Genomic DNA, 13,750 nt, shown 5'->3' on the forward strand with positions numbered 1-13,750 from the left:
CGCCCCGCCGCACCCTAGCCCCTGGTTCCAGCCGAGCGCGACTCGGGCTGGGGGTCCCCGGGCAGCCCACTCAGGGAGCTCATTGGGATCCCAGTCGACGGGTCCCGCCAGACCCCCTCCCCAGCGGACCAGGAGTCTCCGGCCGGAGAGTGTTCCCAGCCCCAGCGCAAGGGACCCCGCTGTGAAGGCTCGGAGCGGGAATCGCGGGGCGACAGTGCTCCCAGAGACCTGGGGCCGGGCGGTGGAGAGGGGAGTCCGACAAGGAAGGGGATTCTCCCCCAGTCTCGGCCCGGCCCTCGACGGCGCAGGCCAGCGATGGGCATCGCACGTAACGCCCCCTCCCCCCGACACACACACACATACCCAGGGCAGGACTCCCGAGACCTCTCCCGAATGCCGCCCCCCCGCCCCGATCCTGAGCTCCCAGTTCGGGTCCTAATGGGAGGGGTGCGGGGGCTTCGATCTCCAGCGTGTTGAGGAGGCGCCGCGGAGGGCGGGCTCCTGCGCACCCCAGAGCCCAGGCGGGGGGCAGGGTAGGAGGCGAGTCCAGGGGCGACAGGGTCTCGGAGAGGGTATCCCTCGAACTGCCACCCCCAACTCCCAGATTTTCCTCCAGCTCTCCGGTGTCTTATTTCTTTGTCCTCGGGATTGGCCTCATTCGACCTTTCCCGCCGACCCCACTCTCTCCCACTCTCCCCCGCAGCCCTGCACAGGATGGAGAAGGAAGGAGCTCCTCCCCAGCGCCCCCTCCTAGGCTCAAGGCCATGACCTCACAGGCGAGGAAGCAAAATGGAGGGGTAGGAATTCCGGAGCTGGCGAGCTGGCTGCAGCCGCAGGGCTAGGAAGGCCTAGAGCCCTGATGGCAGATTACAGCTCTGGTGGCCAAGATATTTTTATGGGCATGCCTGTTGCCCAGTGAAGCATTCCAGGGGCCCTCAACTCGGTCTCACAAGATTCCCCAAGTGGTGTGGGGCCCTGGAGGGCCCACATGGGAGCAGCCCTGGCATCCTGGCTTGGATGCCCCACCCGCATAATGCCAGCTTCAGTTCCCCTGGAATGGGAAGCTTGCGGTGACCCACCTGTGCTCAGAGAGGGTCTGGATGCCATGTTTGCCCAGTCTTTAGGAGGGAAATGGACAAGACTAGGCACCTGAGTGAAGGTGGACAGCTAGGGAGACTGCTCCCAGAGTGGAGGCACCTGCAGGGCATCTTCAGGTGACAGCAGAGAAAACTGAGCCTGCCTGGGTCACGAGGCCAGCGGGCCCATGAGCTGGGCGAAGAGGGTGTGTTTTCCGTGAGGCACTGAGCTGTGGTCAGCTTCCTGCCTTTGCTGATCTGAACTCTGATAGGCCTCTCTCCTCTCCAGCTGCTGCTGCCTCCACTCACTCCCTATGTTCCCAGCCTTTTCTCCAAGCCACAACTTCTGCAAATCCTTTACCTAATCTAGGGTTTGATGCCCATCAGGCTGATGACTTTGACAGGGGTGAAGTAAGCAGAGAATAGAGCCCGTTTATATGCTACTGCTAATGTGTAGTGATGGGTCCATTTATGATAACAAAAAATTCATTACTAGGACTACACGACATCACATTTCCTGAGCAGAGCCATGGACCTGCCATCATTACGTTTCCTGCACATTTAAATTGCACACCAACCTGGGGAGGTCTGTTGAAGCATTCGCCCCACGTTACAGATGAGAAAACCAAAGCCCACAGAGCTCAAGGGCTGGGTCCAGCAGGCACAGTTAGGAAGGTCTCTTTATCTCCACTGGCTCATTGCATCCACACACACACCTCTCGCAGATGACAGTGCTGTTATTATCCTCACTCTACCAGCGAGGTACCCAAGGTCCAGAGAGGGGCAGTCATGCAACCAGGAAATAATTGGCACTATCAGTGCCCCCATTTCACAGATGAGGAAACCAAGGTCCAGAGAGGTCAAATGACCCACCCAAGATCGCCCAGAAGGTAAATGGCAGAACTGGGACTTGAATTCCCTTCTGCTTGACCACAATGTCCATTCTCACTTCCGTGTAATGAGGTGGAGAAGCCAATGGGAGCAAAAGCAAGAGTGACAGAAGACCAAGGGCAGGGTAAGTCCCAGGAGAAGCAGGAGGGACTGGCCCTGAACAAGAGGCAAGCCACCCCTCCACTGCCATGTGCTTGCTGTGGCGGTTAGGGAGACACCAAGCAGACAGATGGCTGCCTCTTTCCCTTCAACGTCAAGTGCTTCTCACAGCCCTGCTCCCTGTGACCCACCCCTCACAGACACAGTGAACTGGACAAGGGAAGCCCCAGACTGACCCTGTGATGAGCATGTGGAAGTCGCAGAAGCCACAGCCAACAGCGGGGCAGGAAGGAAGGGCCAGCAGGCAGGCAAGCTGGGTTCAGCCAGACATGTCTTTCTCTGTTCTTTCAATCTTTCTGTGCCTTCGTATCTCAGGTGTGGCGCTTGAAAACAGCACATAGTTGGGTTTTGGTTTCGTTTGACTCTGTCTAACAATTCTTGTCTTTTTAAAAATCAGCTTTGAGACCTGCCTGGGCAGCAACATAGTGAGATCCCATCTCTTAAAAAAAAAATAGAAAAGTTAGTCAGGCATGGTGGTGCATGCCTATAGTCTCAACTACTCAGGAGGCTGAGGTGGGAGGATCCCTGGAGCCCAAGAGGTTGAGGCTGCAGTGAGCCATGATCACGCCACTACACTCCAGCCTGGGCGACAGAGTGAAACCCTGTCTCAAAAAAAAAAAAAAAAAAAAAATCAGTTTTATTGGAGTATAGTTTACATACAGTAAAATTCATCCTTTTGAGGTTTACAGTTTAATGAGTTTTGGTGAACGTTGTGTAACCATCACCAAAACCATGCTCTAGAACATCTCATCACCTCTCCAAATTCCCACATGCCCTTTGCAGCCAACCACTCCCTCCACCCCCTGCCCTTGGCCACCTCTGATTTGATTTCTGTCTTTTCTAAACTTTATTATAAATTGAATCATGCGGTATGTATTCTTTTGTCTGGCTTCTTTCACGCAGCATACGTTTTGAGCTTCATCCGTGTTGGTGTGTGTGTTTGTGTGTGTGTGTGTGTGTGTGAGAGAGAGAGAGAAAGAGAGAGAGACAGCGAGAGAGAGCAGTGCATTTCCTTTTGATTGCCGAATAGTATTCCATTGTTTGGCTGGATCGGGGTTTGTTCAGCCATTCACCCGCTGAAGGACACTTGGGTGGTTTCCTGCTTTGTGTCATTATGATGGAGTGGCTCTAAACATTTATGTGCAGGCTTGTGTGTAAACGCACATCTTCATTTCTCTAAGGTAACTGCTTAGGAGTGGATTGTTCGGTCAAGTGGTAGATTGACGTTGAACCTGCCTTTGTCTTTGGACTGCGCAGGTCAGCTGGTCGCACAGTGATGACTGCTGTTATCTCTGGATGTAGTCATGCCAGCTGAGTGTTTGCTTTCTATTTGTCCTGCTTTCCCCATTTCTCTCCCCCACCTCCACTTCATTATTTTTTTATTAGTGTTGTTATTACTTTGAGACAAGGTCTTGCTCTGTTGCCTAGGCTGGAGTGCAGGGGTGTGACCAGGGCTCACTGCAACCTTGACCTCCTGGGCTCAAGTGATCCTCCCACCACAGCCTCCCAAGTACTGGGACAACAGATGTGCCACCACCATACCTAATTTTTTTTTTCTTTTTTTGGTAGAAGTCAGGTCTCACTATGTTGCCCAGACTGGTCTTGAACTCCTGGACTCAAGTGGTGATCCACCTGCCTTGGCCTCACAAAAGTGCTGGGATTACAGGAGTGAGCCACTGCACCCGGCCTCACCCCCACTTTGTATCAGTGAAGGTGTGTTCGGAGTTGGTGCCTTCCAGTGGGTTCTTGGTCTGGCTGACTTCAAGAATGAAGCTGCGGACCTTCGCAGTGAGTGTTACAGTTCTTAAAGGTGGCACAGACCCAAAGTGTGAGCAGCAGCAAGATTTATTGTGAAGAGTGAAAGAACAAAGCTTCCACGGCATGGAAGGGGACCCAAGCGGGTTGCCCCTGCTGGTGGAGGGAAGGTGGGGTAGCCAGCTTTTATTCCCTTATTTTTCACCTCCCACATCCTGCTGATTGGTCCATTTTACAGAGTGCTGATTGACCTATTTTACAGAGTGCTGAATGGTCCCTTTTACAGAGTGCTGATTGGTGCATTTACAATCCTCTAGCTAGACACAGAGTGCTGATTGGTGCATTTTTACAGACTGCAGATTGGTGTGTTTACAATCCTCTAGCTAGATAGAAAAGTTCTCCAAGTCCCCATTCGACCCAGGAAGTCTAGCTGGCTTCACCTCTCAAAGGTTCAGGATAGGAAGCAGAAATTCCTCCTGTGATCATGAACAGAAAGGAATTCTGTAGAAGTGATCAGATGCGTACTTGACCATTGGATGGGTCAAAAGAGTGGACTCTGGGCTGGGTGTCAGTAACACCAGTGCAGACCTGGCTCCCCAAGGAAGCTGCTACCTCTGCCACCATCCACAAGGTGGGGGATTGGGAGGCGGCCAGTGTAACCTTTGAGTTCAAAAAGATACCACCAAAGTCATGACCTGAGGATCAGCACGCTGGGACCTGGAAGCCATTGCCACAAGTGCCCCTCAACAACCACAGAGTGGAGGTTAGACCCCAGAAATTCCTTGATGTCTAGCAGAAACGCAGCCCCACACAGCAGAAGGGTGACTTCTCTTCCTTCGGTCATCCAAACTTCATGTGAGCACACCAGATTGGCAAAACTAAATTTGCTTCCCAAAGCCCAGCTGCTCTGGAGTCTGGGACATTTCCAGCCTCTGCCATGCAGAGCCCACGAGGTGGGAGTGAGTGCCCAGAGCTGTCAACACACCCAGGGAGACGCTCTGCTCTTGGTCATCTTTTAGATGGACTGGATTTGTTTTCTTATTCTGTTTTCCCCTCTGTTTGTTTAGAAGTGTTCTATGAAATTTTTAGTAGTTCCTCTACCTATTTTAACATGTGTTCTTAACAAAGTCTAAAGTTAACCAATACCTCTGCTCTGTTGGTTTTAATGTAGGTGCATAAATTATTTGATACTCCTGCCTTCAAGAGGTAGTGCCTAATTCTCCTCCTCTTGAGTATAGGCTGGACTCGGTGGCTCACTTTTTTTTTTTTTTTTTTTTTGAGATGGAGTTTTGCTGTTGTTGCCCAGGCTGGAGTGCAATGGTGTGATCCCGGCTCACCACAACCTCCACCTCCTGGGTTCAAGCAATTCTCTTGCCTCAGCCTCCCAAGTATCTGGGATTACAGGCATGCGCCACCACACCTGGCTAATTTTTGTATTTTTAGTAGCGACAGAGTTTAACCATGTTGGTCAGTCTGGTCTCGAAATCCTGACCTCAAGTGATCCACCCACCTTGGCCTCCCAAAGTGCTGGGATTACAGGTGTGTGAGCCACCACGCTGGGCTTTTTTTTTTTTTTTTTTTGAGAGGGCGTCTCAGTCTGTTGCCCAGGCTGGCGGCTCACTGCGACCTCCAACCCCTGGGTTCAAGTGATTCTTCTGCTTCAGCCCCCCAAGTAGCTGGGATTACAAGCGCCCACCAGCACGTCCAGCTAATTTTTGTATTTTTAGTAGATACAGGGTTTCATCATGTTGGCCAGGCTGGTCTCGAACTCCTGACCTCAGGTGATCCACCCGCCTCAGCCTCCCAAAGTGCTGGAATTTCAGGCTTGAGCCACTGTGCCCGGCCTCACTTCTTTTTTAAATTTTATTTTAGAAGTTGGGGTCCTGCTCTGTCACTCAGGCTGGAGTGCTGTGGCATGATCATAGCTCACTGCAACCTGGCTCATCACTTCTGAGGAATAAAATAAAGCAGAAGCAATGGCTGCAGCTGTGGGGACTAGGTCACACAGGCACTGCTGCTTCCTCCTTGTTCTCTCTCTCTCTCTCAGATTGGTCTGTTGGGTGAAGCCAGGTGCCACATCGTGAGGACACTCAACAGCCCTATGGAGGAGCTCACGTGGAGAGAAACAAAGGTCTTCCGCCAACAACCATGAGTGTGCCACTTTGAAAAGGATCCTCCAGCCCCAGCCAAGCCTTTGCATGACTGCAGTCATGGCCAGAATCGCACTGCAGCCTCACAAGAGCCTTTGAGCTAGAACCATCCAGCTAAGCCACTCCTGAATCCTGACTCACAGAGATTATGATATAATAAATGGTTACTGTCATTTTGAACCACTGCCTTTGGGAGTGATTTGGTTTGCAGCCACAGATCACTTATACATCTTCCCTCCTCCTACACAATGCACTGCCTGGGATAACATACTAGCCACATGAGGTGGACCCTATTCTCGTTTAGGAACGAGGAAGGCAGTAATCTCAGATATGTGGACAGGAACCCAGGCAGAGTCAGCCGTCTGAGCTTTGGGAAGCCTGGTTTTCAGTAGGTCTAGGGACCAGCTTATCTTACCCACACTCCCACACCCCCACCTTCCCACCCCTGAGCTACTGTTATGGTGCTGCAGTCCCCACGGTGCCTGTCACTACCCACCAGCTGCTGTCCCCTCTCCTCTGTGTCCATCTTTTCTTCATCTCTTTGCTTCTTCTGGCATTATCCTGCTTTGTGACAAATACCCATGGCTTTTTCTGCACATGTCTTTTGGCTTTTAATCTCACTGAAGTTTCAATTCCAAGAGAGAGAAATTTATGGGCCCAAATACTCATTATCCTCATTTTGGCAGAGCCTTCATGCCAGGTAACTTCGTAGGCAACTAACCAGCCTATGGACTAGCTAGTCTTGGCCAGGTGCGGGCTCCTGGTCCAGGCAGCTGAGGCCAAGGTTGGTTCAAGCTGTGTGATATGCAGTATGGCCATCTGTTATGGACTGAATGTTTATGTGCCCCCAAAATTCGTACGTTGAAGTCCTAACCCCCAGATGGAGCAGATAAAGAAGAACAGAGAGGCTGGACGTGATGGCTCATGCCTGTAATCCCAGCACTTTGGGAGACCAAGGTGGGCAGATAACCTGAGTCCAGGAGTTCGAGACTAGCTTGGGCCACATGGTGAAACCCTATCTGTACAAAAAATACAAAATATTAGCCAGGCATAGTGACACACACCTGTAGTCTGTTACTTGGGAGGCTGAGGTGGGAGGATCACTTGAGCCTTGGTGGAGGAGGCTGTAGTGAGCCGAGATTGCACCACCGCACTCCAGCCTGGGTGATAGAGTAAGACCGTGCCTCAAAAAAAAGAAAGAGAGAGAGAGAGAGAAAAAAAAAGAATGAATGAATGAATGAGAGAGAGAGAGAAAGAAAGGAAGAAAGAAAGAAAGAAAGGAAGAAAGAAAGAAAGAAAGAAAGAAAGAAAGAAAGAAAGAAAGAAAGAAAGAAAGAGAGAGAGAGTGAGAAAGAAAGAAAGAAGAAAGAAGAGGAAAAAAAGAGAAAGTAAAAGAACACAAGAAAAGCACTCTTCCCTCCCTTCCACCACTGCCCCTACCATGTGAGGACACAGTGAGAAGGTGGCTGTCTCCAAACCAGGAAGACAGCCCTCACCAGAAGTGGACCCTGCCAGACCTTGATCTGGGACTTCCAGCCTCCAGAATTGTGAGAAGATAAATTTCCATTGTTTAAGCCACCCAGTCTGTGGTATTTTGTGGTGACAGCTGGAGCTGACTAAGACACCACCAATGTGTAAGTCACTGGCTAGTGGTGCTGCTGCAGCAGGAAGTATGTCTTGGTGGGCATCTTGCTCAGCCTCTCCTATCTAACCACACTGAAGTCGTGCATTCCCTTGTTTTTACTTTATACTAGGCCCACGAAGCCCCGTGCTTTGAACAGAATTGCTTATTTGCCTTCACCACTCCTCCTCACAGCCTGGAGGTGATCATGTTACTGTGTAGACTGGTATCCCTAGGGGTTTATGGGCTCCAAACAAGCTGCCCATGAATATCACAATCCTGCCACATGCCCTTAGCCAGCCCTGCTTCCCCTTCCACTCAGTGCACCTTCTAGACTTTCTCCACATACTGTTGATTTGAAAATGAAAGTCACTGGCCGGCGTGGTGGCTCCTGCCTGTAATCCCAGCACCTTGGGAGGCCAAGGCGGGCGGGTCACTTGAGGTCAGGAGTTTGAGACCAGCCTGTCCAACAAGGTGAAACCCTGTCTCTACTAAAAGTTAAAAAAAAAATAGCCAGGCATGATGGGGCACCTGTAATCCCAGCTACTTGGGAGACTGAGGCAGGAGAATCAGTTGAACCCAGGGGGCGGAGGTCGCAGTGAGCCGAGATCCTGCCACTACACTCCATCCTGAGCAACAGAGCAAGACTCCATCAGAAAGAAAGAAAGACAGATAGAAGGAAGGAAGGAAAGAAAGAAAGGAAAGAGAGAGAAAGCAAGCAAGCGAAAGTGACAGATGAAGCATTCAATTTCTCTTCCTCATGAAATCCCACCAAAATGACAGTAAATGACTTTTTAAAAAGAAAAACTTCCCAAGGACAGAAATAATGGGAAAATAGATAACAGCTGCAAAATCATGGGAGCTGAACAGTAACTGATGAAGCAGACCCAGGAAAGTGGGACAATGGGGAAGGCAGAGCACCACCTGAATTTCACTGCAGAACCCACACACATCCTAGAGAGGAGCCAGAAAATGGGGGTGAGTATGGAAGTGCCATTAAAAGTCTGTTGAAGAGGCAGTTAGATCTCCACGTGCTTTTCCCCATCCCAACAGAACAGAATGTTTACTCTTTGGAGATGATGAAGCAAAGAGTGTTCCAAGTGAGGAATAAATTCCAGGAGCAGCTTAGATGATAGCATACTAAAAATGAGGGGGTTGAATAAATATTTACCTACTGAATTTGGACCACTTTGGACCCTCTTGGCCCACTCTGTTTCTCAAGTGCTGACAACCAGCCTCAGGCATCGGGCTACCCATCTCTGGGTATTTGGCCATCCCAAGGTGAAGGAACTAAAGGTAGTAAAATTGGGGTTCTCCAGTAAAACAAGCCCACAAGCCCAGCCAGATCATCCTATGATGAGGCTCATAGTTGACATGTCCTTCCCTTCCATTCAGCTCATTAGTGCCCCATTCTTTTTTTTTTTTTTTTTTTTTTTTGAGACGGAGTTTCACTCTTGTCGCCCTGGCTGGAGTGCAGTGGAGCCATCTCGGCTCACTGCAATCTCCACCTCCCGGGTTCAAGCGATTCTCCTGCCTCAGGCTCCCGAGTAGCTGGCACTACAGGTGCGCACCACCACGCCCGGCTAATTTTTGTATTTTTAGTAGAGAGAGGGTTTCACCATGTTGGCCAGGATGGCTTTGATCTCTTGACCTCAGGTGATCTGCCCACCTCAGCCTCCCAAAGTGTTGGGATTACAGGCGTGAGTTGCCACGCCCAGCCTGCCCTATTCTTAAATATGAGAAGACAACCAAGGATCACCAGACACCTGAGGAAAACCTCTAGCATGAAAGCAGGAAAGATCAAGATCAAAACAAAGAGGAAAACAATTGTTGGGAAACACAACTATGAGAGATAAGAATTTTTAAAACTAGGCCAGGAACGGTGGCTCACGCCTGTAATCCCAGCACTTTGGGAGGCTGAGGCGGGCGCATCACGAGGTCAGGAGTTTGAGACCAGCCTGACCAACATGGTAAAACTCGCTCTCTACTAAAAAATGCAAAAATTAGCTGGGCGTGGTGGCGCATGTCTGTCATCCCAGCTACTCAGAAGGTTGAAACAGGAGAATTGCTTGAACTCGGGAGGCAGAGATTGCAGTGAGCTGAGATGGCACCATGGCACTCCAACGTGGGCAACAGAGCAAGACTCTCTCGTTAAAAGGAAAAAAAAAAGAATTTTTAAAACTATTAACTCACTCAGGGAGATAATAGAATGCAAAAATATCCATGAAACAAGAAGAGGACGCTATAAAAAAGGAACATTCAGAGAACAAACAAGAGTTTTTTGTGGAAGCATGCATGAAAAATTCAATAGATGGATATTTTTCTTCTAACAAAACACAGAAAGTTGCAAGACAACATCACTCCCATCCTAGCTACAAGAAGAAGCTGGATCACCTACAAATCATAGAATTTTTTTTTTTATTTTAAGGCTATTGGGAAGCTGAGGTTGGGGGAAAAAAGAATCAAAATCTTGAAAAGCCCTTTCTAGGAGAAAAAAAGCCCCATAGCTGCTTTTATTTTTGGCAGAGCAGCAGCAGGAAGAGGAGGCTGCCACAGACTTGTGTAAGAAAGAAACAGAGAAACTTTGAACACATTTTAAAAGGCTGAGTGTGGGATGGCATGAGGCTATAGACTCTCTAATGCCTCCAATTCAAGAGAGCTTACATTCACCCACTAACTCTTTTGCATGGGCCTTCACCAAGAGAGTTTGAAGGCAAAGCAGGTGGGTCGAGAGATACTCTCTGAGGTAGAGATGTGCTCAGGCTGCTAAAGTCTGGATGTAGGACAAGGGAACAGACAGGAACCCCCCTGGGGCTCCTGACCTTCCACTGAGTACAGAGCAGCTGTAACTGGTGACTGAAGCAGGGCAGGAGGACTGAAGAGTTCATCCCCAGGCTCTAGGAAGTCTTAAGGCAGGACAGAAGAACTGAAACAAACCTTCCAGTTGGTTCTAAGCCTTACCCTGAGTACAAACCAGGAGCCAACTATGGGGTGGAGTGGAGGCAAAAGACCTACAATAGGCACCCGGGAACGTGCGTTCAGGGATCTGCTGAAGTCTACGGGTGAGGCAGAAGAGCCAAAGAAACTCCCAGCCACTCAGATCACAAGTCCTGCCAAAGAGAATGTTCTGATCCTGCTCTGAAATCATCTGAAGTATACAGGAAACTGAGTCTACGCAAAGCAACAAGAAACCCCAGACTCCGCTTAACTACACACCAGCCTCTAATACACACACACATATGAACAAACAAGAAGGGTCATGCCCTTTTTTGGGCATAATTTTATTTGTGTCCTCCCCACTGTTCTATTACATATATTTACCCAAGAAGGTGCAAATATATATGATTATTTACTTCTTGAAATAGAAATAGGCCAGGTGTGGTGGCTCACACCTGTAATCCCAGCACTTTGGGAGGCTGAAGTGGGAGGATTGCTTGAGACCAGGAGTTTGAGAACAGCCTGGGCAACATGGCAAGACTGTGTCTCTACAAAAAATACAACAATTAGCTGGGTGTGGTGGTGCATGTCTACAGTCCCAGCTACTCAGGAGGCTGAGATGGGAGGATCCCTTGAGCCTGGGAGGTCGAGGCTGCAGTGAGCCGTGATCATGTCACTGCACTCCAGCTTGGCTGACAGAGTAAGACCCTGCCTTAAAAAAAAAAAATGGAATTTGTGAAGGGCTCACCTGGGTAGTCCTGGCCCAGGTCTTCCATGTGGTAGCTGTCAGATGGTGGCTGAAGTTGGAACAGTGTGGTGCCGGAGCAACTGAGAGTTGCCTGGGCATCTCTCCCTCTTTATATTGCCTCAGAGCCTTTTTTTTTTTTTTTAAGACGGTGTCTCACTTTGTTGCCCAGGCTAGAGTGCAGTGGCGGGATCTCAGCTCACTGCAACCTCTGCCTCCTGGGTTCAAGTGATTCTCCTGCCTCAGCCTCCTGAGTAGCTGGGATTACAGGCATGCACTGCCATGCCCCAGCTAATTTTTTGTAGTTTTAGTAGAGATGGAGTCTCACCATGTTTGCCAGGCTGGTCTCCAACTTCTGACCTCAAGTGATCCGCCCACCTTGGCCTCCCAAAGTGCTGGGATTACAGATGTGAGCCACCGTGCCTGGCCTTTTTTTTTTTTTTTTGAGACAGAGTCACACTCTGTTCCCAGGCTGAAGTGCAGTGGCATGATCTCGGCTCACTGCAATCTCCGCCTCCCAGGTTCAAGCTATTCTCCTGCCTCAGCCTCCCGAGTAGCTGGGATTACAGGCACACGCCATCACACCCAGTTAATTTTTGTGTTTTTCAGTAGAGACGGGGTTTCACCATGTTGGTCAGGCTGGTCTCTATCTTCTGACCTTGTGATCCGCCTGCCTCAGCCTCCCAAAGTGTTGGGATTACACGCATAGCCACCGTGCCTGGCCTCAGAGCTATTTCGTGTGGTCCTTCCATGATGGCTGATTTGGGCTTTCTTGTAGCCTCAGGGAAGTTGGAATGCTTACATGGTGGCTAAAGGCTTGAAAAGTGAGTGTCCCTGTTAACAAGGCAGAAGCTTCATTACCTTTTCTGCACTAGCCTCAGAAATCAATCAGCACCGGCCGGGCGCTGTGGCTCAAGCCTGTAATCCCAGCACTTTGGGAGGCCGAGACGGGCGGATCACGAGGTCAGGAGATCGAGACCATCCTGGCTAACACGTGAAACCCCGTCTCTACTAAAAAAAAATACAAAAATTAGCCGGGAGCGGTGGCGGGCGCCTGTAGTCCCAGCTACTCGGGAGGCTGAGGCAGGAGAATGGCGTGAACCCGGGAGGTGGAGCTTGCAGTGAGCTGAGATCCGGCCACTGCACTCCAGCCTGGGGGACAGAGCGAGACTCCGTCTCAGAAAAAAAAAAAAAAAGAAAGAAAGAAATCAATCAGCACCACCTTTACCATATTATCTTGAGTACAAGAAAGTCACAAGCCTGCCCAGATCATAGGGGGGAGGGTTAAATTCCACCTCTTGATGGGGAAGTGGCAAGGTTCCAGGAGAGCATGTGGGATGGGAGATATTGTTGGGGCTACCTTTGAAAAACACAATCTGCCACACACACCAGTTAAAAGGCAGAGACTGTTGGGCTAGATAAAATAGCTATATGTTATTTACGAGAAGCACATTTGAAGCATAAAGACACAGACATGTTGAGAGTAAAAGTATGGAAAAAGATATACCAAGCAAACACTGAGCATAAGAAAGCTGCCATGGCATCATACTAATGTCAGGTAGAGCAGAATTCAAGACAAAGAGTATTACTAGAGATCAAGAGGGACAGTCATAATGAAAAAGGAACACATAATCAAGAAAACACAACCATTTCAAATATATAAGAACCTAATCTACCAAATATATGAAACAAAATTTATAGGACTAAAGGATTCTAGATACAGATAAATCTCCAAACATACTGGCCGACTTTAACATTCCTTTCTCAGTAAATGATAAAGCAAATACGAAAACAATCAGAAGAATATAGATTTGAACAACACTATCAACCTAATTGACTCAATTGATATATACAGAACTCTACATCCAACAACAGCAGAACACATATTCTTCTCAAGTGCAGATGGAACCCCAACCAACATAGACAGCTTCTGGACAATCAAGCAAGCCTCAATAAATTACAAAGGGTCAAAATCATACAAAGTACGATTTCTGACCACAGTGATGTTGAATTAGAAATCAACAACAAAAAGACATCTAGGAATTTTCTAAATATTTAAGTATTTTGAAATGAAAAAATATCTACTTCCAAATAACCCAAGAACCAAAGAAGAAACCCCAAGTAAAATTATTGGTAGAGGCTGGGCGCAGTGGCTCACGCCTGTAATCCAGCACTTTGGGAGGCTGAGGCGGGTAGATCACAAGGTCAGGAGATCGAGACCACGGTGAAACCCCGTCTCTACTAAAAGTATAAAAAAAAAATTAGCCGGGCGAGGTTGTGGGCGCCTGTAGTCCCAGCTACTGGAGAGGCTGAGCCAGGAGAATGGCGGGAACCTGGGAGGCGGAGCTTGCAGTGAGCCGAGATTGTGCCACTGCACTCCAGCCTGGGCGACAGAGCGAGACTCCGTCTCACAAAA

General features: G+C 49.2%; 1 protein-coding gene across 1 annotated transcript in view; it reads left to right on the plus strand.

The window, feature by feature from the left end:
- LOC105555382 (putative lung carcinoma-associated protein 10) overlaps nt 1-13,750 on the plus strand; it is a 24,706-nt gene that overhangs the window by 2,965 nt on the left and 7,991 nt on the right. Inside the window, 4 exon segments of the mRNA XM_012002296.1 lie at nt 19-149; nt 704-798; nt 2,258-2,297; nt 2,299-2,374. Coding sequence (XP_011857686.1) covers nt 19-149; nt 704-798; nt 2,258-2,297; nt 2,299-2,374 — 342 coding nt within the window.

Source organism: Mandrillus leucophaeus, unplaced genomic scaffold, assembly GCF_000951045.1.
Source record: "Mandrillus leucophaeus isolate KB7577 unplaced genomic scaffold, Mleu.le_1.0 Scaffold681, whole genome shotgun sequence".
NCBI classification, from domain to species: domain Eukaryota; kingdom Metazoa; phylum Chordata; class Mammalia; order Primates; family Cercopithecidae; genus Mandrillus; species Mandrillus leucophaeus.